The sequence below is a fragment of the Herpailurus yagouaroundi genome, unplaced genomic scaffold, assembly GCF_014898765.1.
Source record: "Herpailurus yagouaroundi ecotype Mexico unplaced genomic scaffold, PumYag 211, whole genome shotgun sequence".
NCBI lineage: Eukaryota > Metazoa > Chordata > Mammalia > Carnivora > Felidae > Herpailurus > Herpailurus yagouaroundi.
In genome coordinates this window covers 6146001-6170219 of record NW_024412442.1, presented here as the reverse complement: position 1 = coordinate 6170219, position 24219 = coordinate 6146001, and the positions used below count along the sequence as shown (strand labels likewise).

The following is a 24219-nucleotide window of genomic DNA, read 5'->3' as shown; positions in this document are numbered from 1 at the left end:
GGCGCGCCCGCCCGCTGCGCCCCGCCTCCGGCCCTGCGCCCGCCGCGGCTCCCGGCTCAGTCCCGGCGCGGACCCGCCGCCTCGCGGCCCCCGCGCTCAGCCTCCCCGGCGCCCCGACAAGTGGGGATCCGCACGGAAAGTCGGCGGCGGAGCGGCGGACTGGGCATGCTCAGAAGCCAGGGCTGGCTGGCTCTGGGCTCGAGTAGGAAGCGTCTGCACTCGGGAGGCGGCGGCGACTTTGGGGAAAGTTGACCGGAGCGGGGAGCGAGCCCCCGGGCGCGCGGCAGCGGCAGGAAGGCGGCCCGGCGGCCCGGCGGAGCATGGGCACCCTGCGGGATTTGCAGTACGCGCTCCAGGAGAAGATCGAGGAGCTGAGGCAGCGGGATGCGCTCATCGACGAGCTGGAGCTGGAGTTGGACCAGAAGGACGAACTGATCCAGAAGCTGCAGAACGAGCTGGACAAGTACCGCTCGGTGATCCGGCCGGCCACCCAGCAGGCGCAGAAGCAGAGCGCCGGCACGCTGCAGGGCGAGCCGCGCACCAAGCGCCAGGCGATCTCCGCCGAGCCCACCGCCTTCGACCTGCAGGACCTCAGCCACGTGACCCTGCCCTTCTACCCCAAGAGCCCACAGTAAGCAGGGGAGCCGCGGGTCTCGGTCTTGGGTGTGGGCCCCCGCCCCGCGCGTGCCATGTCTGTGCTCGGGCTCCGAGGCGTTGCAGCCGTTGTGGCGGGCGCTCCGCGCGCGCCCTGCACGCTCCTCCGAGCCGCGCTCGCTGCGCCCCCGCCGCCTTGCTGTCTTTGTCAGATGTCGGGCTATTTTTGCAAGATAGACACGCACGTTCGTGTATGCCACCCGGGGTGCATAGTTGGAACGCGCCCCAGGTGTGTGTGTGTGTGTGTGTGTGTGTGTGCGTGTGCGTGAGTGTGAGCGAGCGAGCGAGCGAGCGTGAGAAGACGAATGAAAAGCCCCGTCTCCCAAACACCCCGGGAACCTGAACCTGCCTGGCCGGAAAATCCTAAATGCAGGCTCATCGGACTCGAAATGAAATGCGTCTGTTGTCACGCTTACTTTCTCTGCTCCGGCGGCTCTCCCGGATTTCTCTACCTGCTGGCGACAATCGCCCGCACCCCTCCAACCTGATGTGCTGTCATCGCCAAAGTGTCAAAAATAAGCAAATGCGCATATAAAAGGGAAGATTTTTGTTTGTTTGGGTTTCATCTCCCGAACTGGATGGCACTGACAGCCCGCAAATGGAAGCCGAGTCTGTTGATTTAAAAAAAATTTTTTTTTCTTCATAACACGCGAGGGAGATCGTTGCTTGTTTTCCTTAAGGAATTTGCATGATGTTGCCTGTGAGGTGCCTCGGTCTGCTGGGAGGGCTGCGTGTGTCCAGGGTCCAATGTGAGAACTACACTTACCTTTATCGACACTGTGAGCACAGTGTTTGCCTTACTCCTGGCTTCTGATGCAACCGCTCTGGTAGGGCTCTTGCGTTGGGAGAACTGTGTTCTCATGTCAGTGGGCTTCATAACTTGGGTAGGAAAATTGAACACAACTTGTTATACGCCTTAGGGAGAGCATGGTGGCAGGACCGTGAGATTAACACGCAGCGAGGGAGAATACCCAAACGGATGGTGTTTTTAGTGGATAGATAATGCCATAATCGGTAAAATGAAAGATTTTGCTACTGTATTTCTAACTACATCACACTGGCTGTTTGACACGTGTTACATAATAATGCAAGCTTTCTTGGAACCCTTCGCTTCACAAACACAAGGAATTAATATAAGGAGAAGGGGTAAACGCGGGATTGTCTCCCTTTGTATTTATCGGGTTTAGGGGAGCCATCGGGCATGTACTGATGATACTTCTGAAAACTTAAGAGTTGTACCATCATCTTTTGGTTCCCAGAGAGGTTTTGCTGTTCCTCCCGCAGGTTTAGCTTCAGAGGGAGTTTGCATTCTTGGAGAGTGTTGGAAAGAAACGATGAGGGTAAACACTGCTGAGATTCTGACCTCACCAAGTGGCCCTGGTCAGTAGACTTAGATCTGCCTCGGAAACCTGAGCGATTCACATCTACTTCAACTTCTTCCAGTAAATTGATTTGCAGTCCTGACATGCTCGCCTGTTTTAGCTAACGAGGTACACGGCCATCTCTCCTGGGCCAAGTTTTGCATAATGAAAAAATAACTCAAAGACAGCTCTCTGCATTTTTAGGCATTGCATAGGCTCTCATTTTAGTATCTGCAGGACTTTGGAGTAACACGGAGAAAACTCGACTTTTGTAAAAGGACCATTTTAATGGGTTTTATAATGGAGCATGATCAAGCCAGCTGATAACTCCAGTGGAACATTCGATCAGAGAAGATCTGGAGGAATCCAGGCAGTGGGGAATGAGTTGTAGAATGTGGCAAGTTGTAGAAGCCTCTCAGTGTTTCACATGTAGAACAGCCAGATTTTTTTTTTTTTTTTTTTTGCAAATCCCTGGTGGAAAACGAAATGAGTGTGGTGGCAAATAAGTCACCCCATTCTGTTACAACAAACGTTGTATCTATCGGGCAGCGCTGTGCGTTCTGATATTTATTTAATAACTTGTGCTTTGAAGAAATCAGCTGTTACGGTATCACCAATGATGGTTTTGGTGATTTCTGAGGGATTCTATTGAAGAACACGATGGAATGTCTTCCAAGCTTAAATAATTTTGGAAAAACATCTGTTCTTTTTTCACACTTACATAAAGAAAACTAGAATAAAATTGGCTGAAGGGGCATAGTGTACCTTTCTTGAAAGAGAAGTTATATTGTATGCAAAATGATTATACCTTTGCCATCTGGATGAGGGTGCAAGACAGCTCCACAAAGGATCAGGAAAACCTGGCAACCCCACGAAGACTTGCGTGAATTTCCATTTCTCTGCCGCTGAATAATTTGATCATGCAGACTTACTGGCAACAAGTGTTTGTGTTTCACTTCCGGTGCAACTTAAATGTCGTTACCTTTCTTCAACTCACACACAGAGGATTGTGAGTTCGAGTTGAAAGGAAACCATCTCAGTAGCCTAAAATGGATTTCGGATTCACGTTCATGGGAGCGTTCTGTTCTCTTTTCATCAGATGTAGGTAGCTGCCCAGCTCTGAGGATTATAATTTTTTTAAAAAAACCTTCCCTTTTCCTTGTTGAGTGATTTTCGATCACTTAACAAACAGTGTTGAAATAGTGTGAAACGTAAACTATTAACTTAATTCATTTTAACATTTTTGGTTTGGAATTTTCCCTGAAAGCTGGGAATTGGAGGGAAGGCTGGGTCAGAGCCAGGGAGCTCCTGCTGAACCTGTGTGTGTGTGTGTGTGTGTGTGTGTTGGGGGCATGGGGGTGTTCTCATTTCTCTCTTTCACACCAGCGTAGAAATAGCCCTTAAGCCCTCTGTGTGTTACCAACGTGAAGCAAAGAACCGTTGCAGAAGTTGGCACTATGTTCCACAGCTACGAGAACGTAAAACTCTGAGGCTATACGTTTTGAAATAAATCAATAACCCCTTGAAGATGAAAAAAAAAAAAAAAACCACACCGCATTTTATGAGATAAGATAGTCTGTTGGTTATATACATAGGATGGTTCTTTTGAACTTTCAGAGTAATTTTATTTCATGATCTTCCATTCCTGAAAACTGACTCTCTAATCGGCTGGGACATTGACTAGTATTTGGAGCCCGACTCTTTACCTACTGAAAATACCTTCAAATCCCTTCCATTCTGCGGTCTCAGTCTTCTGCGTTCTCTCAGTTGGGCTGCACAGACTTATGTTCCTGTAAAAACTTGTTAGTGTCTCTGGATTTTTGTTCAGCTGGTGCCTTTCACCCCAGAGGCAGCTGAATTTCAGAGAGTGATGATGTGTTTTATAACATTTCACTCTTGGGTTGTGAAATAGTTTGGAAGAACGGAGGATGAAAAGAAACATATTTTCTTATTTTTAGGGAGGCGTTGCTTTTTTTTTTTTTTTAAGTTTTTAAATGTTTATTTTTGAGAGACAGAGAGAGACAGAGAATGAGCAGGGGAGGGGCAGAGAGAGAGGGAGACACAGAATCCGAAGCAGGCTCCAGGCTCTGAGCTGTCAGCACAGAGCCCCACACGGGGCTCAAACTCATGAACTGTGAGATCATGACCTGAGCCGAAGTCGGACCCTTAACCGACTGAGCCACCCAGGTGTCCCCAGTTTGCTACTTTTATGGGCTGTCTGCTATGCGCAGCTTACCTTGGGCGTTAGGGGTGAGAGAGATGTAGGCCCGCATCTAGGAGGTATTCTAGAAAGTACAGAGCACGTTAAACCACAGAGGAAGTACCTGAAACAGTTGGCAAAGGAGAATTGTGGTCATTTCATTTCATGGTATGGGAAAGTCGTGGAGGCGAGGTGTTTAAAGTGGGTATTTGAAGGGCCGCCCGGCTTAGGCGAGTGGTCAGGGGATGAGAGGGGCACGGTGGGAATGGAAAGGACCATCCGGCGGACAAGACACATGGGGCCGTGACAGCGACAAGGGGCGGTACCAGAATACCTTAGTGGGAACTGCGGAAAGGCAAGCCTAGGCCCCACAGAAGGAGAACTTGAGTTTCTGTTTTGTAAAGTAGGCGAGAGGGCGTTTCTGCTTGTTTTTAGAATGTTCTGGCAGCGACGTGCACGCGTGCGCCCTCCGCCCAGCAAGGGCCGGGTGGTCCCTGCCGGTAAGGCTCTGAGTCCCCGAAAGCCTCCTGGGCCCCGTGCCTCCTGGACCCCCGTTGTCCCGACGATAGCTGTGACTGTCCCAGAGAAGCGGGACTCGGAGGGAGCAGAGCAGCGGCTGGTTCAGACCCGCGAAGAGACGGAACCCAGTCCGAGAGGAACCAGCTTCCCCTCTCCTGTCACTTCAGACCGTTCCCATGGACGGTCGTCTCAAGTCATGCCCTGCACTCCGCAGCACAGATCCCTCCCGTATGGCGGTGGACGGGGGCCCGCGGTGACAGCCCAGCCTGAAGTTGGTTTCGGAAACTCACCTTTCTGGTTTTCGTGGAGGGGCTGACCTCCAACTTCAGGCAGGTCTGCTGGACCGTCCAGCTGCAGGTGGGTCATGAATTCGACGTGACGGGCTGTGCAGTCGCAGCGAAGCGGTGGGAAGCTTTTGCAAACGGGTGAGACCAGGTTCCTAAACCCCCGTGAGGCTGTTCTGAAACACGGTCAAGTTGCGTGCCCCTGAGCTGGGGATTCTAACGAAGGAACGGACAGGCCCTGTCCGAGAACAGAAACGGCCAGCCTCCTTGCTCCCCTGGGCCCCGTTTCCGCCCTCCTGCTACTTAGCCTTTCCCTGAAGAGCTGGGCACACGATGTGTCTGTTGCTGTTGGGACACATTTTCCCCGGGCACAGGGACACATTTTCTCCGGCCTGCTTAGCAGTGGAGGGGGCTCCGTGGTCTCCTAGCAATCGGGTCTGAACACCAGGCTGCTCCCCTTTCTGCCGTCTCTGCCATAGGTACCGCTGCCCATCTGGGGCGCCGGGTCTGTTGCTGGCACTCAGACCCTCCGACTGGAACCTTCCACGCTCGGAGAGCGCAAGGCGGCGTGACAGACAAGCACGCGGCCAACGCAGCCTCTACCAGCACGCGTCGCACCTTTATGCAGTCACCTCGGTGGCCTTTTGAATCCCGGTCTGAATTGTTGGGCCACCGCCGTTCGCCACCCCCCTTCCCCGACAGGCCCCGTCCTTCGTCCCACCCAGCCTTCTGACACCGGTTCTCTTCTCCTGTCGCCATCTTCCGGCATGGCCGCGCTCCTCGGCTTCTCCTTCAAGTTCATTTTCTGGCGAGTTCGATACGGGCTGCTGAACTCTCCGACTAGGATTGTCTGTAAGAGTGGAGGAACGTTCTCCACCCCCAGAACTGACATGCCAGCGTAAACAATGGTGCAAAAACGGCGGCCACACAAAACAGACTTTTGGCAAAAGTTGGGACGAATTGTATCCTCTCCAAAGGGTCTTGTCTCTGAATGGATTTTATAATCAGAGCTGTTTTTTTTTTTAATTTTTTTTTCAACGTTTTTTATTTATTTTTGGGACAGAGCGAGACAGAGCATGAACGGGGGAGGGGCAGAGAGAGAGGGAGACACAGAATCGGAAACAGGCTCCAGGCTCCGAGCCATCAGCCCAGAGCCCGACGCGGGGCTCGAACTCACGCGAGATCACGCGAGATCTCGCGAGATCGTGACCTGAGCCGAAGTCGGACGCTCAACCGCCTGCGCCACCCAGGCGCCCCAATCAGAGCTATTAATGAGAAAAAAACGAGGAGAGCACAGTGGGAAGAAGAGGTGTGCGTGGAGTGGGGGGGTGGTGAGGAAGGTGGTGGACAAAATGGGAATTTGGGGAAATGCTCAAGGGCAAGGCAAGATCAGGATGGAAAGGAAAGAGCGGAACCCGAGGAGCATCATTAAAGGAGCACCGTATTTGCACATGCTGGCAGGAGCGATGGGTTTTGTGGGCGATGGCCGGTGACTGGAACAGCGTTTACCAAGAAGACGGCACTTTGTGGAGGAAGACCGCCATGGGGACGAGGCGCCTGGACGGTAGCACATCGGAGGCTTCCTTGCCTTCTCTGTGAGCGGGAGCCATCCTGGGATTTGGGTGGAAAACCATTAAGATGTTTCCCTTTAGACCAATGCTTATTTTGAGTGCCTTGTGTTGTCTCTTGGAAGCATCCCTTAGTCTGATAGCAAGGAGCACTTGAAGCTCGCAGCGGAGAGGAGAGCAAGTGGGTGAACCACGGTTTCTGAAATAAGAGGTCAGCACGGCACTGCCTGCCTTCGTCGTGACGGCTCACATTTATCCAGCACTTACTCTGTGTCCCTGTGTCTTCCGTGGACTGTCTCTTTTATCCTCGAATGACCCTCTGAGGGAGACTCCAAAGTATCCCCATTTCACAGCCCCGAGGTACAGGACACCGAAGCTCAGAGAAGTGACTTGCCCAAGGTCACACACTTTGTTAAAGGTGGACCTTGAATTCAAACTCCAGCGCTGACTTCCCTAGCCATGAGGCTTTTCTGCTTCCCAAAGGGATGTGGGGTTTAGACGCTTGTGCCCAAACCCCACTGAATTAGCATCTAGGCTGTTCTCAGGGTTAGTGTCTGTTCCCCAGTAATTACATAGGAGGCAGAAATACTTGAGAAGAAGTGGAAAAAATAAGAGGACAGTGGTTCCCAAGCTGCATATTAGAATCATCTGGGGAACTCTATAAAAAAATCCAGTGCTTAGGTTCTGCCCCCAGCCAATTAAAGGAATAATGCGTGGGACCGGAAGCCCCTACCAGGAAGGATTTCCCCAGGCAGCTCCAACGTGAATAACCAGGGTAAACTTCCCACTTGAAGAGTTGACCGTTTCTACTGGTAAAAACCTTGAAGCACTTGGGACTTACAAAAGCAGTGGAAGAGTTTTTTTTTTTTTTTTTTTTTGGCAGGGGGAGGCAAATTATAGGTATACATTATTTAGTGTCGTAGGTTTATTCTCCCATGCAGGTAATCTTGACTTTACCTGGCTCGTTGGTTCCCGGCCTTAGCTGAGTGTTCGAATCACCTCGGGAACTTTAACAATATCTCTCCTGGGGTGCGGCCTCCAGAGATCCTGATTCAGTTGCTCTGGGGTGGACAGGGGGACTAGGCGTATTATTTTGGCTCCTGGGAGGACTCTGATCTGCAGCCCGTGTCGAGAGCCTTTTCTGTCGCCCGTTCAGGCTCGGTCGTTACAGGCTGCTTGAATCCCCGTTTTTTGCAAAAGCACTTTCCTTGGCCCATCGGAACCAACCGGATGCCCGCTTGCTGTGAAGCCGGGCAGTGCCAGCGTGTGCACCTGTTGGTCTGACGGGGCCCTCTTGGGGTTACCTGCTGGGACCCGGGCGCACTAACCTGGCAGGAGCTGCATTCGAAAGGTAAGTGCGTTTCCTCTTTCCCGGCAACCCCGGGTCCTGGCCGCTGCTCAAATGCAACACACAGGAGGATCGGCCATCATCACAAGTGTGTTTTTCCACCCACTGAGGCCTGCTGCCTCGTTAACCAGTAACACTGTTTCCTTGGGTTCCAGATACTAGTATGAAGTGTTAAGTGCCTGAGGGGCAGACGCCCGATGAACCCGCGGAGGAGTAGCACCGGGGCTGGTAGCCTCTCCTTCTGGTATGTGATGTCTCTGCAGCCAGCTACAGTGTTTTTTTTTTTTTTTCCTACAGATATTTTATCCTTTTAAGGCAAACAGCCTGTGCTCAGGCTGAGGAGTACTTTCCAAAGAGGCTTCAGAGAAAGCAGAGAGAACACGTCAAGCTCTGAGTCCCTTTTCCAGACGGTTTGGTTTAAGTGGACAGATCTGGGCCCTGTCGCCGGCCGGCCTAGAGGTCTGAGGTGACACCTGAAATTCGAGAATCTTCTGCGTCCCTCGGGACACTCCAGGCGGAGGGGGGGGGGGATGGGAATTCTCACACCCCGTGGTCACGACCTCGCTACGGGCCCTATTCCTAGCTCTTTGTGTCTCTTTGCGCCTCTTGTCCCCTTCCGTTGTTGGTAAAAACTCTCGAGATGTTCCTCATTGTCTCTGATAGGAACCTATTTATGTTTGCAATCTAATCATCTCAGGTGAGGGCCAGCCAACGCAGCGCTTTGTATAAGCGATGAAATAGCTAATATAATTGCAAGCAGTTTTTGGTAAAAATAATCCTAGAATGGCAGTCAGCAAGCTCTCTTGTCCCTCTCCCCCCTTTGTTCTCAAATATGAAAATATATTCAGCAGACGGATAGCACGTAAACGCACAGTGGACGTCATGACGTGAGGCTGTCCAGGGGTTTGGGGGCATTAATTACGCGGGGAAGTTGATCATAAGGAAAGTAAACACTTTCCTTATGAGCCCAGCTTCCAGTCATGCTTTTGGTTATGGGGCCTAAATGCGAAGGCAAAGAAGGAATTAAGCAGCAATAAAGTTGCTTAAACTCGGTTTAGCAGTTTGAAGCGGAATGGCGGGCAGAGTTCGTGGTAGGACGCTGGGAAAAGACGTGTTCGAGTTCTTCTGTTCCAAGATCTGAAAGGATGGGTGTTAGCATAGAAAAAAAAAAAAACAAAACAGTGACGATTTAGTGTCAGTATATATCCATTGCGCCAGCGTCAAAAATACAATAAAGGGGCGCCTGGGTGTCTCAGTCGGTTGAGCGTCCGACTTTGGCTCAGGTCATGATCTCGTGGTCTGTGGGTTCGAGCCCCGCATCGGGCTCTGTGCTGACAGCTCAGAGCCTGGAGCCTGTTTCAGATTCTGTGTCTCCCTCTCTCTGACCCTTGCCCATTCGTGCTCTGTTTCTCTCTGTCTCAAAAATAAATAAATGTTAAAAAAATTAAAAAAAAAATAGAGTAAATTAGTAATAATTACCTTTGGCGCTCTAAAGATCATAAATGCTAATTAGGTTTCACGAAAACGGCTCTAAGACTGTGCAAGTTTATTGACTTCTACGCACAGCAGTAGTGACTTTGACCCTGCCAAAGCATAAGTAAATACCTCAAGTTATTAATATGTGTCAAAAGTTGGTGTCTACCGATCAGCCTTAGTCTCTCACTGCTAGGTGATGCCTGCTCTTGAGGAATAAATAACACTCTATTTCTTGGAACGTGAAATAATTACGGTATCAGCCAGTCAATTTAATTTGATTAATGGTATTCAAACGTCAGTGATGACAAATAACACCTTAGTTAAGCAAAATAATTTTGCTGTTTTCTGACGCCGTGGCTTTATGGTAATATCACGCTTCCACCAGATCCGGGCCAAGGAATAACGAGATAACGTGCGGGGGAAGGCGTCTCCTTTCTGGGTATGCTGTATATCATCTTAATGGTCCAACTCTATCAATAAATTATGGTTTTGTGCTTCCAAGTCTGGACTGAGAGGAGAGAAAAAAGGGTTGTCAGGACAAGGAGGAAGAATGGGATCCTGGAATTGCCGCCGCTGACGGGCTGGAAGGCGGCCTGACCGTCCTCCTGCCTCGGCAGGTGGCTGCAATCCGACCGTACGAGCCTGCGCAACTCCACCTCCGTGGAAGCCTCCGTCTTCGTGAGGCACACCGCGCCCAAATCACTGGTGACTGAGTAGCACATTTTATGTTACGGCGAGGCAGACAAGATGGCCCCGTATTACTCTTGTGCTGGCTTGACAGGGTGTCACCACAGCCTTTACAGAGGAATATTAAACATCTGAATGTGACAGGTACCATTTTGCTTGGCCTGCAGTGGCAGCCCATTATGTCCGTGGGAGGAGAGAGACGAGAAAAGAGACAGTGCAATAAACCCCGGAGCGTCTGCGGCCTGCACCGTCAAAGCACAGAAGCATTATGGTCTTCATCGTAGGCAATTGCCCTCTTATTCAGGAGCTGTCTGAGGAGAGCACAGCTTAGAAGAATGAGCTCACAGACACTCAGTAAAAGTAGTTGTGTTTTTTTTTTTTTTTTTTTTTTTGGCTGGAAGATCCATTCAGCGAATCCCTCTTTATTTTGAGTGAATGCAGTTTACTTAAGACAACTTCTGCGGTTCTGAATTGTTAGAAGATCATCTCTCTCCACCCCCGCCCCCCTCCCCCGCCCCAAAAAGCGTGTGGAAAACTACAGAAGGAAAGAGTGGCTCGAAGGTTCTAGATACTCACCGAATACTCACCGTCATAAAAACATAGCCCACAAGTCTGTCACACAGGCATATGAACAACGTTTCCTGTTATAGATCCGAAAAGCTTCAGAATGTTGTGGAAAAGGAAGTAGAGACTTTTTAAAAAAAATTTTTTTTTTCAACGTTTATTTATTTTTGGGACAGAGAGAGACAGAGCATGAACGGGGGAGGGGCAGAGAGAGAGGGAGACACAGCATCGGAAACAGGCTCCAGGCTCTGAGCCATCAGCCCAGAGCCCGACGCGGGGCTCGAACTCACGGACCGCAAGATCGTGACCTGGCTGAAGTCAGACGCTTAACCGACTGCGCCACCCAGGCACCCCGGAAGTAGAGACGTTTTACAAAGATAGTGGTAGCCTCGATCAGGAAATTGTCATCTTTGTTTTGGTTTTGTTTTTCTGATTTTTCAGAATTTCCCTCTAGATGTCCCGTTCATCATAAAAGGGAAAGATGACATGAAAAATTAGAATCTGTCTGGCTCTGCCTTCCAGATGTTTTAGCATGACTTAGTATGGAGACCTAGATTCCCTTGTGGGGAAAGAAACCTTTCCTTGTTCATCGAGCACTGAATGGCTAAATGGATATTACTTTGAAACGATCCTCACGAAAAGGAATGGCAAATAAAAGAACCAGCCCGCTGTGAACGGAGCGTCTTTTATTAACTTCTTCCTACCTCCTTGCTTACTTCACGGTCATCCAGCCTTTGCTTTTTCATTGCATTGCTTGGCACATTAAGATGTTCAAACCCCCACGTCCCCGCCCCTGCTGATAGGTAACTGCTGAAAGAGTTGGCTTTTGAAATAATAACTATCGAAAAAACTTCCGGAAATAAAGAGTTTAGACACTTGGAAGCATTATATGTGTGTGTTGGAGAATTTGTTTACGTGGTTATGAATAATTATAACAGGTTATTTTGGGGGGCGCCTGGGTGGCTCAGTCAGTTAAGCATCAGACTTGGGCTCAGATCACGATCTGGCGGTTCGTGAGTTCGAGCCCCACATCTGGCTCTCTGCTGTCAGTGCAGAGCCTGCTTCAGATCCTCTGTCCCCCTCTCTGCTTGCCTCTCCCCTGCTTTGGTTTTTCTCTCCCTCTCTCAAAAATAAATAACCATTAAAAAAATTCTAAAGAAGTTATTTTGGAAAATTCTGATATTTGAAGAGTACCCTATTTCCATCACAAGTTCTATTCTGCCTATAATATAATCATGATTATTTTAAGCTATCCAAGCTGTCCTCATGCACCCTCAGAAATGAAGAGGTTGAAAGAAGTAACACTGAAATATCTTGGCGAAGATACCACCTCAAGATGTGCAGAGAGGTGACTCAGGTAGAACACATCGCTGGAACCTTCGCCTGAAAGTACAAAACAAAACGTTGTCCATCACACCTGAGAGAGTCGGCTGCCTCTCTCAGGTGACCGCTTCCCTTCTGTGGCTTGTCGTCTCCTTTGGTGCCATCGCTGAGGTCCTGCACCCTCTCCATCATTGGTCATCACAGAGCAGGGCTCCATCTTCTGGATTCCCAAGTGTTACTGTCAGGGTGACAAATGGAACGTAACCCAAGGACGCCATTTATTTATCTTGGCAAGAGCGGCATCCTCTGCCAGATGACCTTGGAGCTTATTAAATCATATCTAGGTGAACCCTTGCTGGTGAGTTTTCACATCATCTGTGGCAAGTTCCCCACTCCTTCTTGACTCCCGTTAATATATTTCCAACTGCCGTTCGTGGTTCAGGCCATTGCTTTATCGTCGTGACGGGGAAAACTTTTCTTGCTCAAGTTAGGCTCCCTTGTTTTTTCTTCCATCTTTTTTCCTTTTTTCTTTTTTTTTTTTAATCTTTTGTCTGGAGAGAACAGTTTCTCTCATCTTCACAGACATCTTTCATAAAGCAGAGGCAGTAATGGTTATTTTTCAGCTTCATCTTTACTGGTCGTTGGTGATGATGATGGTGATTACTGACCATATTTGTCTTGCTCTCTGCCACGTCTGCTCTCTTGTGTACTTTCTCCTAAAGGAATCTCGTAAAGTATGGAGCTCTTGGGTGGCTCAGTGGGTTAAGTGTCCGACTCTTGATTTGAGCTCAGGTCATGATCCCGCGGTTCTTGAGATTGAGCCCCGCGTTGGGCTCCGTGCTGATGGCGTGGAGCCTGCTGTCTCCCTCTCTCTGCCCCTCCCCCGCTCTCTCTCTCTCTGTCTCTCTGTCTCTCTCTCTCTGTCTCTCTCTCTCTAAGGATGAATAAACTTAAAAAAAAAACACAAAAGGAATCTCACATCGCTATCATCCCACTTCTTCCAATGGAGAAAATGAGGCACAAGGAAGTTCAACAACTTGCCCAAAACAAAACGTTGGGCTGAAGCACTCAAATGCAGATCTGTGTGATCTGAGCCCATGCATGTTCTGTACGCGCCCCGTGGTGTAGCTGATTGTCCCAGCTGCTCGTGTTTTTAGCACAAGTTCTGTTTCCTATTCCCTTTCACAGTTTTGTTCCTCTTACACAGCTTTGCAATAATTTTTTTATATACCTGTGTCTTCCATATGCCATGTACCCATATACCCATGGCGGCTGCAGGGGCGTTCTCTTTCAGAGGCTAGCACATCTCAGTATCATGGAAGTTCTTCTAACAATAAAGCTGTGTTTCTGCTATATTTAAACTGTTTTAAATACAACTCACGCCTAGGGCATTTTTGCTCTATCATACGTAGAAAGGTTTCCCCATCTTGTACCTGTGTATTTTGGGTATTTTTGGCTGAAAGATTTCAGTGGCCTTTGTCCTTAGTGAACCAAATTCCCATTTCAAAGAAATGTTCCCTCATTTTACTGATGATTTGTGTCTTTTTTTTCTCCTAAATATTAGCATCTTAATATAATCGAATAGTAGTAGAAAGTTTATCAAGTACTTTCTGATTCTTTTTCCTGGTAATTAATCAACGCTCTGTGGATTGGAGTTTGTTTGTTTGTCATTTACCGAATATTAAGCAACCACTCTGGTGTAGGGCTGTAACAGATGCACCCCTCTCTCTCCCCTGAATTATTTAACACCGGAAACTCTCTGGTTTTAAAATACGTGCTAAAAAAGACATTGCTCTTTTCAGAGACTCTTGCAGCATGGATTGGGCCCAGCATACCTGGACTGGGGTCACGTTTCCAGTTCTCAGTGTCTGATTTGTAGTCCTGTGTACTTACTGGACTTCATGTCCATCAGAGTTTGCGTTTCTGTATGTGGGTCATCATTTGGTGGACATCTGCTTCCCCCAGAAGATGGTAAGTTCCATGAAAATGAACCCAGTGTCTGTTTTGCTCCATGTTGTATCTGGGGAGCCTTCAACAGGCCTGGCACACAGCAGGTAGTTGATAATTCTGTGTCAAAGAAAGGATGAAGTGAAGCCTCTTTTATCTCCCTAGTCTTCGCACACTTTAACTTTTAAGTTTATTATTATTTTTTTAAATTTATTTATTTTGAGAGAGAGAAGAGAGAGAGAGAGAGAAAGAGAGAGAACTTATGGGGTGGGGGATGGGCAAAGAGAGAGGGAGAGAGAGGGAGAGAATCCCAAGCAGGCTTTGCACTGTCAGCGCGGAGCCCTGCGTGGAACTCAGTCTCACGAACCACGAGAACATGACCTGAGCTGAAACCAAGAGTCGGGTGCTTAACCAACCAAGCCACCCAAGTTCCCCTCAACTTTTTTTTTTAAAATTTGGAAAATGGGAAACTTCCGCAACTGGGTTGAGCAGGGCTTGGAGACATGCTTGGGTTGGGCTAGGAGAGGTTTTACAGACTTGGGATTTGGGTGCCTCGGCACACCTTGGTGGACTTTCCCTCTGCTCCACAATCCATATCGGCCCCATCGCTGCCTCCAGTCTCTTTCAACCTCACACCCCCTTGCTTGTATTATCTATCTGCCTGGCCTCTGAAGGCATTTTAGTTTTTTACCTGAAAAGCTGGAATTAGATAGTCTTGAAAAGTCCCTTCTAGTTTGAATAATCTGTAATTCTTGATTGTCTTTCCAAGGAAGTGTACTCATCTTCCAGATGGAATAAGTGCCTCATCCTAAGTTCTGCGACACAAAACCTCCTACGTTGGCCCACCTTGAAAAGCAAATGGGTTGATTGCTGAGAAATGCAAGCCTAGAATTAATGAAAATAGTCTCAAGAGAGTCTCTTCAAGTTCTTAATTCCTTTTGCAGGCATAGCCAGAACTCTCACTAACAAAATCCTGTCACGCTTATGATAATAGCTTGCTAATTTTGACTATCCAAAAATTCACATATTATGAGATGGTGGAACCCATCAAACTCAGGATAAAATACCGTGTTATCAGGTTTGTACCTCCACAGTAGCCCAACTAAAGCAGAAAATTTAAAGGCCGGTTTTGTTTGGCGTTATCGTCCCTTAGCTTTTCAGGATGGAACCCAAAAACACCCAATCCTGGAAAAAACTTTTTCATCTCATCTGATCATATGCTTCTGTGAATAAATTCTGTAGTAAAGTCTAAGTAAATTCGCTTGGAACATAAATTGGCTTATGTGCCAGGCAGCTGTGTGTCTTGTAGCTTGTAAAAATGAGGTGTGATAGCAACTTCCGTTCATTGGCTGGAAAGATGAACATACATGTGATCTCATTTATGCCTCATGATCGCTGAGTGAATAAAGGAGCCCAGATCATCTTCATTTTACAAAAGGGAGAATTAAGGACGTGAGGTGTGAAGGGACATGACCCGGATCCAACAGCTGTTACGGGACGACCCTGTAAACCTGATCGGCCGTCAGACTCCATCCATCCTTGCTTCTGAGCTCTAGACAGAATCAGTGTGCATTCATGAGATTGCCCTGAGAATCCAGAGTCCTGCGGTTCAGCAGTGCCCTTAAGGGACACGCAAGCAGATGGGCTCGGGATACATCACAGAAGCTGGGTAAGAGCCTTAGTTCTGAGTCGCTTGCTACTTTACCACTCGCTAGGTCTGTGGTGTTATCGTAAATGAGAATTATAACATGCAACGTGACTGGAGATCGTGTTTGTGAGGTCCTCGGCACCCCAAACGTAGCAGGGGTCCACGGTAGCATGAAACACGGTCTTTTGTCAAGTTTACTAAACCAGATTCCGTTATTAAAAGGCTCTAAGCATTTCCCAGCCAAACCGAAGACCGTTGAGGTAGAGAGAGTTTCGGTAATGACGAGGCCCTAGAACAGAGCCCAACGCGACCCAGCTTGGCTTTGCAAAGTGTGAGTCAGAGGGAGATTGAGTGACAGCGAGAACCCGGCATGACTTCTGTGTGGGCTAACTGTGGGCAGGAAGGGCAAACATAAGCAAGCTTGCAGTTCCATAATCATGCAATTTATTTCATTCAGTGAGCAGCCACAGGCCTACGGTGAAGTCAAGAATGGATTGGTCCAGTTTGAACGGAGTGCTATGCATTTAAATTATGTTAAGAAATCATGGCGAACACGGTTGTAATAATAGCTGAAGGAAAAGCCGTCTGTGCTTTAAGGACGGGATAAATGTTTGAAGGCCCCTCTGCAAAAGATGCATGCATGTGAAATCGTAGTAATACTGTTCCCAACATTTCGTTTGAACACATAGGACTGCGTAGACCGTGGCATTGCTGCTGGGGAGCGCTGTGCATTTATTTTTTTTAATTTTTTTTTTTATTTAAAAAAAAAATTTTTTTTTCAACGTTTATTTATTTTTGGGACAGAGAGAGACAGAGCATGAACGGGGAAGGGGCAGAGAGAGAGGGAGACACAGAATCGGAAACAGGCTCCAGGCTCTGAGCCATCAGCCCAGAGCCTGACGCGGGGCTCGAACTCACGGACCGCGAGATCGTGACCTGGCTGAAGTCGGACGCTTAACCGACTGCGCCACCCAGGCGCCACCCAGGCACCCCCGTGCTGTGCATTTTTAAAGAACTGCTCCTTTCACGATTTGATTTCAATCCATCAGAAGTATCTACAGCAAAGTGCCTTTTCTGTTTCCTGAAACGTCTGCAGAGAAGCACTGAGGGTGGATTTCTATTTGAAAACCATTCATTTCCAGCGTGAATATTTGCTGTCCAGGCTGCGGAGCTCTCGGAGGCAGAACATACTCTTAGCCTATAAATGCTTCCTGCTAATGACTTCGATACTGCGTCTCAAGATTGTCTTTCCAAAAACGACGTGGTTGTGAGTGAAAGCCGTGATAACAGCCCTGTTAGCCCGTGGAGGGGACTATGTTCATGGTCTCGGACGGATTCTTGACAGTCATGGTGAGGAGCTGATAATGGAAAAGCTTTAGAGTAAAAAGAGAAATAGTTGTTTATTTTGAAATGGGTTGTGGGGTACCAATAGATGGAGTATGGTTAGCAGCTTTATTGAGGGATCATTTACATACCATAAAGCTCACCCACTGTGCATGCACCATGTGGCATGGGTAGCAAGTACCATGAGTTTTAGTAAACGTATGGGGTTATGCAACTATGACCACAGTCCAGTTTCAGAATATTTCTCTTACCCCCAAATTACCTGGGGCCCCTCTTGCCCTCAGTCTCTGCGTTGCCCCCAGCCCCAGGCAATCACTGATCTGCTTTCTGTCTTCATGAGTTTGCATTTACGTACATTTCATGCAGACAGGCGTCTTATTTTGCCAATGATACCAATTCGCTTGAAAGACTGGGTGACGTCGGTTGATGGTTTAGAGTGAAGTTTAGAATGTTAAGATTGTATTCGACCCAGCGCGTTTGTGATTAACATTAAACACTGAATCTCTCTAGTGTCGGAATAGATCAAGTGGACTATTGTTGTTTTTGGAGTAACTGAAACAGAAACTGAAGAATTTAATTTTGTGCCCAGACCCAGAATGTTCGTGTGGTAATGACCTGATTGAAAGTAACAGCATTAATAGTAGCGGGGTGCTGTTTATGGGATACTTCCTGTGTTTGGGCATTCTGCTTGGGGGGCGGGGGGATTAATGTGTGTTTTTAAAATGTCTTCATAATAGTTCTGGAAGACAGAGTATTTGCTCCTTGTGAGAGGCAATAAAAGTGAAACCCACTCAGAGAAGTTGAGTAATTTGCCCACGACCACGCAGTGCCGCGTGGTCTGAGGTCTATGCGTTTGGCCACAGTGCTAGGAGTTACTTATCTGGCAGTACAATGGTAAGCGGACTGTGTGGCTTGTTCTTGTCTACACCTTCCCGACTCACAAGCCTACCCACCTGTATCTCCCCTTTTCTTTAGCACGAAGATCTCTCCTTGAAGTTACCCCCCTGCTTCCCATTTTGGCTTCCCATGCACATTCTGTCAAAAAGTAAGAGAGCACGGGGGACTTAAAGATAACCCCCCCCCCTCCGAGGTGAATAGAGAATTGATCAGGGAGCTGTTTCGAAATGAGAGAGACAAAGACAGAGGAGGTGTTTGGATTATGCGGTCAAAGATTACACAAGAGGACACGAGAGGTATAGAAGAGGAAGTAAGCTTTACAAGAATTGAGAAAGAGACAGAGATTACACTTCTCTAGATGTGCCCGCCATGGTGATTTCATGAAGAGGGTGGGGGGTGGCAATAAAAACTCTCTTTAGAATCCTTTGAAAAGGAAGAATTCTGGTGGGTTCTTGTACCACTGGGGCTCTGCTCTGATGCCCAGAAGCCCTGCCTGGTGCAAAGGCTTCTGGGTTACGAGCCAGTTGGGGAGTTTGCCAGATCTTATTCGGCAGTGAAAGGAGGTGGCTTCTTACGGGGCACGCACCGGGAATGAAGTTTCAGTCTGAGAGAATAAAGAATAATCTTACTTGGAGGATTCAATGGGGATCCACAGAAGGGATTTCAGAGATGAGAAACCGGTTCGCGTGTTCGCGGTAAAGCCTCAGGTTCAAGTTTCGCTTACGCGAGTGGTTGGAAGTCTTAAATTCCACTGGCCACATTTGGATGTTTGAATTCAAACAAGTCACGGTGAAGACGGCTTGGTTTGGGGGCGGCGGGACCGGTGTTGACAAATGTGTGGTTTCAAGGCAGCTACGTATTCAGAATATCAGAGGGACACGTAACGGGGACTCAGGCACAAGGGATTTAGAGCAGTTTCCTAAAAATGTGTCCGGTGGGACAGGCTTTCCAACAAACACCCCGTAATTCATCAAGCAGGTTGGTACTGCTCGTCTGCGTTTTGTTTCTTTGCAGAATCAGAGTGGCAGGCAGAACGTACTCGATCCGGGGGCCACAGTGGGTTCCTGCTCTGGGGCCTCCTGGTTCCTCAGGAACTTGTCAGAAATGCACATTCTTGTCTCTGATCCCAACTCATTGGACTGGAAACCATGCGTGAGGTCCCAGCAGTCTGTATCGTAACAACCCCTCTGGGTGGTTCCGACGTGCCCTAAGGTTTGAGAACTGCCGGAAAGACAAGCTGGGGATGTAGAAGGGAACGTGTCAGAGGCACCACAGACACTGCGTTGAAAGCGGTTGGTCCCGGGGCCCAGAACAAGGAGCAGGGGAGCCCAGGAGCTGTCTCTGCTTGTGTTCTGCTGCAGGCCGGGTGGCCCTGTGTGCGGCACGTCTTCTCTGCCTTTTGCTTTTACCAGGTGGCCTTCTCTGCCCACGTGTGTCCGGAAGGATTTGTCTCTTTCGTAGCACCTGCAGGTCGGGATTCCTTCAGGTCTAACGCTCTTGTGGTTCTCCACGTAACTCTTTGGTTCTGTTCATCGTTATTTCTCTCGCTGTGTCCGCCTGCCTCTCGTGGCCACCCCTGGTGGACGCCTCGCCTGAACAGACTGGTCACTCTCTCCCTGTCACTCTCTCTGGTCGACTCCCTTACCGTGCTTTCTCCGTGACACGTCATTATGTGAAATTATGTTCGGCTCCTGGGTTTTGTCTTTGCAGAGGGCTCCGTGCAAGCTCACCTCTGTTGAGGTGGGGTCCCAGGTCAGTGCCTGGCACGTGGGAGGGGTGCAGAGAACTGGCTTCTCCCCCAGTCCAAAACCAGAGCATTGCTAGGAGACCCTTCGTAGGCTAAATGGCATGAGGCACAAGAGGCAATCCCTGTTGACTTATATGGAGGGTGTTTTACATTATTAAATATGACTGTGTTCCCCGTGCTATACTTTTCATCTCTGTGACTTGTTTGTTTTATAATTGGGAGTTTGTACCTTTTAACCCCTTTCATCTGTTTTGCCCACCCCCCTGCCTTCCTCCCCTGTGGCAACCACTCCTTTGTCCCCTGTATTTGGGAGTTCGTTTCTGCTTTTTTTATTGTTGTTGTTCATTGTTGGGGTTCTGTTTTTTGGTTTTTAGATTCCGTGTGTAAGTGACATCATACGGTGTTTGTCTCTCTCTGACTTATTTCATTTAGTATGCTTATTTCCTTAGAAAAAATCTTGAGGGGCGCCTGGGTGGCTCAGTCGGTTGAGCGTCCGACTTCGGCTCAGGCCATGATCTCGCGGTCCGTGAGTTCGAGCCCCGCGTCGGGCTCTGTGCTGACAGCTCAGAGCCTGGAGCCTGTTTCAGGTTCTGTGTCTCCCTCTCTCTCTGCCCCTCCCCTGTTCATGCTCTGTCTCTCTCTGTCTCAAAAATAAATAAACGTTAAAAACATTTCAAAAAAAAAGAAAAAGAAAAAAATCTTGAGCATTGCCAGACCCCAAAAATCATCTCTGGTGAGCTTTTCTGATGCCTGAGGACACATCTTGCTAACGGATGCACAGAATAAATCGAGATGAAGTACACGTGCTCGCAGATGCCGTGGAAGGTCTGGAGACTGGCTGCCCGTTCAGGGAAAGGAGCTGGGTGGGGGCCGCATCTTTTGCAAAACAAGTGTTGATCGCTGTTTTTGCTTTTTGCCTTTCTTTCAAAGTGAAAACTCTCTTTGGATTTCTTCCCGTTAGTGCGATCAGGCACTAAGGTAGGTCTAGGGTAAAGTGGAGTAATGTGAACTTGGAAAAGCTGGGGATATTTGTACGTGTATGTGTATCCTGACCTAGATGGGAAGCTACTGGTTAGCACGCTTCCTTACACAGGGAGTGAGCGAGAGCCACAGAGAGTCCGTGATCCGGGGTAGTGTCACCAGTAAGGGGCACAGCCCAGACCCAGAGCTCCTCAAACCTATCTCTGCGCTCTCCTATTGCTCGTGTTGACGGCTGGTGTCCAGATGTTTCTGAATTGTTCTTGGAAATCACAGTTGTTGTAGACGTAAAGGCAGGTTTCTGGTTTCTGATAGTTTCTTTTTCCTGTATCGGCTTCCAAAGTGTTTGATCAAATGATTTGGCTCTCTGTGTGTTTGTAATCAAATCCCTAAGTGCTGGTAACACACACCTCCCCAGGTTCAAGCTGGGGGCTTTATTTACTCGGGCACAGCCGGAGCGTATTGTGATTCTCTGTTTCCTTAGGTGCCTTCAAGAGTAAAATAAGCAATTTCATTTAAAATTAATAGCCCCAGTCTTATTTCTGCCTTATTCACTGAGGGAAACCTTATAGTTAACTGCAATTTTCGTGCAACTTCCAGGGAATTCTTTGGTGGGAGCCTGGCTCTGCTGTTTTTAGACAAACTCCTGTATTGGAGCAGTGTGGTACTCGAGGAACTGCATTCTGAGTCAAAGCAAATTACCTCGCTGTCTGCCTGCACTTTACAGATTTACACATCTTCCCGACAAGATTTGTACATATCCCAGTTTTGTAAATCAGGGACTTGAAACATACCAGAGAAGTTCACATGTAAAGTAGATCCCGGAGTTTTCATTTTATTAAAAGCAGCTGATTCAGAGAAAAAGCAATGAAGGGCTGTCGGCAGGCTAAAAGGACCTGGAGAAGTTTGGACGTATTGTTTTTACCCTTTTTGTCAGAGGTGGGGGGCTTTTATGATGTGTTTGTGCCTGTATTTATGTCACCTACTTCTGCAGGGGGTATGTGTGTGATATTGTTATGTAGGAATTAGAAGTAGGCAACACATCGTTTTAGTCAATAAGTGTAGTAGATGATCCTTTGAAAGGTAAACAAGCTCGAGGCACAATGTCTGGAGAGAGAGTGGAGGGAAAAGGAAAGAGGAATAAGGAGGACAGGCCGGATGGGGACTTCTCAGGGCGGGGCTCTGTGTCCAGGGTCTCTGCCCCTCATATCCCCTAGTGTTTCCTTCCTGAAGCTGCAGAAATTAACCCTTTGCACTTGTTCGTGAACTGAAGACAGCCTGTGCTCAGACACTGAGAAGAGCACTTTAAAAAAAGGGAGGGGCAGAGAGAGGGAGAGGGAGAGGGAGAGGGAGAGAGAGAGAGAGAGAGAGAGAGAGAGGGAATCCCAAGCAGGATCCATGCTGTTGGTGTAGAGCCTGACCCAGGTCTCGAACTCACATGCCATGCTATTGTGACCTGAGCTGAAACCAGGAATCGGATGCATCGTGGTTTGTGCATCTGGGTTACCTCTGTCTCATCTTCGAAACGGGAGGCAGCACAGTCTCCTGGTCAAAGGCATCCTCTCTGGAGGGAGACCTCCCAATTAGAACCTCAGATCTGCCAATTACTTGCCGTGTTACTTAAGGCAAGCTGCTTGACATCTCTGTGCCTTGAGCCCCCCCACCCCCCACCTGTAAAACCAGGGTGGTAATAGTGTCCGTCTCATATCTGTGCTAGGAGAATCACACAAGATTGTGCTCATGAAGCACTTAGGACAGTGTCCACACGTGGCCAGTTCTCCGCAAATGCTGGGTCTCTATCAATCCACTAACCCATGTGGTACTTAAGTGGAAGGGGCTTTGCCCCCCAGGAGGACATTTGGTGATGTCTGGAGCCACTTCGGTTGTCGTAGCCGGGGGAGGGCAGATGCCAGGGATGCTGGCAAGCATCCTGCGGTGAGCAGGGCAGTCCTCGCAGAGGACTGTCTGTCCCCTAACGTCAGTTGTGCACGAGACTTTCTCCAGCCTCCTTCCCTCAGGGCTGGGTTCTGCCCTGCCCCCTGTACCCTGTTCTAGACCCTCTGCCTCTGGTTCCTGCAGGGCGTCTTCCCATAGATCTCGTGGGACCTTCACCTGCTGCCCGTGTGCTGGCTGCCCCAGCCCGTGGGGTCCCTGCTGGCTGCCCCCCATCCTGCTGCAAGGTGCCGGCCGCCCACCCCGGTTCGGACTTGCCGAGGGCCGGATCTGTGTGGCAGGAGACCCTGCAGGCTGTAACCTGAGCCTTTGTTCCTGCTCATTAGGGCCGTGGTGTCCGAGTTGGTGGCACAAGATAGATCTGGGTCCTCTCCCACTGCTCACCACCTTTGATCTGCTCTGCGTGCTGTCTCCCTCTTTGTACAGAGCTTTCTCCTCCCCTCACACTGCCGAGCCCACCCTCGCTCAGGGCCGCGTGGCACCGTCACCCAGGGACTTTGATCCCAGTGCCCTCCTGCTGGACACCGAACTCGGGCCGAGTTGTGCGCTACTCTTTCTGGAAGGCTCACAGGAAGGGAGGGACAGAGGGACGCTCTGTTCTTCGTGGGGGCTTTTTCTCTCTTAACTTTCAATGCTTTGGTTCTCTGGCGGGTCCTTGTGCGAGTCCTGGGAGGTGTAGAGTGAACTGCTCCTCCCGACAACCCCCCTCACCCCCGCCCTGGGTTGGCTGGGGACCAGCAGCTTTGCATTCGTGGGAAATATCACGGGAAGGGTGTGCGTTTTGGGGTCCCAAAGTCATGTTCTCACTATGTCCTTTGTGGGTTTTATGAACATGGGCACATTACTCTTAATCTCTTATTTATTTTGACAGAGAGAGCAGGGGAGGAGCAGAGAGAGAGAGAGAGACAGACTCATTTCTTCTTTTGAAAAACATCCCGGGGGCGCCTGGGTGGCTCAGTCGGTTAAGCGTCCGACTTCGGCTCAGGTCATGATCTCACGGTCCATGAGTTCGAGTCCCGCATTGGGCTCTGTGCTGACAGCTCAGAGCCTGGAGCCTGTTTCAGATTCTGTGTCTCCCTCTCTCTCTGCCCCTCCCCTGTTCGTGCTCTGTCTCTCTCTGTCTCAAAAATAAATAAACGTTACAAAAAAAAAAAATCCCGGAGTTCCTGTCCCGGAGATGAAGAGAGGCGATATTGCACTTGGACTTGGTTGCAAGCGCCCCCTGCTCTGCCTGGCTCAGCTTGGGTTGAGGCTTGGCTACTGTCTCGTTGTGCGTCGTGAGCAAGTCCCTTAAGTTCTCGGTCTCGTGTTCCACCCCTGTAAGGCAAGTGCGACAGTTGTGCCCACGTCGTCGGGTAGTTGGAGGCACCAGACGGGGTTCTGTGTCTACAGTCTTTAGAATAGTTCCTTCGTTCACCATTTCTTCTCTTTCTTGTGCTGCTGAGGTCCAGAATGGGGGGCCCGGGGAGTGGCGCGTGGGTGGTATAGCCCACCCGCCAAGCCCAGCAGGAACGGGCACAGACGGCTGCAATGGAGACCGAGCCACGAGGTGCAGCGATCCCTCCTGGACAGGGCTTCACGGCACAAGTGTGTGCAATCGGAACATGGGCGTGCATCACAAGCAGGGATGGTTTTTAGGTTTTTCGGTGTTCTTTAAATTTATTCAATTATTTTGAGAGAGAGAGAGAGAGAGAGAGAGAGAGAGAGAGAGAGAGAGAGAG

General features: G+C 49.0%; 1 protein-coding gene across 1 annotated transcript in view; it reads left to right on the top strand.

Moving 5' to 3' along the window:
• Positions 1-61: 61 nt before the first annotated feature.
• PRKG1 (protein kinase cGMP-dependent 1) overlaps positions 62-24219 on the top strand; it is a 1163528-nt gene continuing 1139370 nt past the window's right edge. The window contains exon 1 of the mRNA XM_040454314.1: positions 62-631. Within this exon, the coding sequence (XP_040310248.1) occupies positions 321-631 (311 nt within the window). The 5' untranslated portion in view covers positions 62-320. The remainder of the gene's footprint in view (positions 632-24219) is intronic.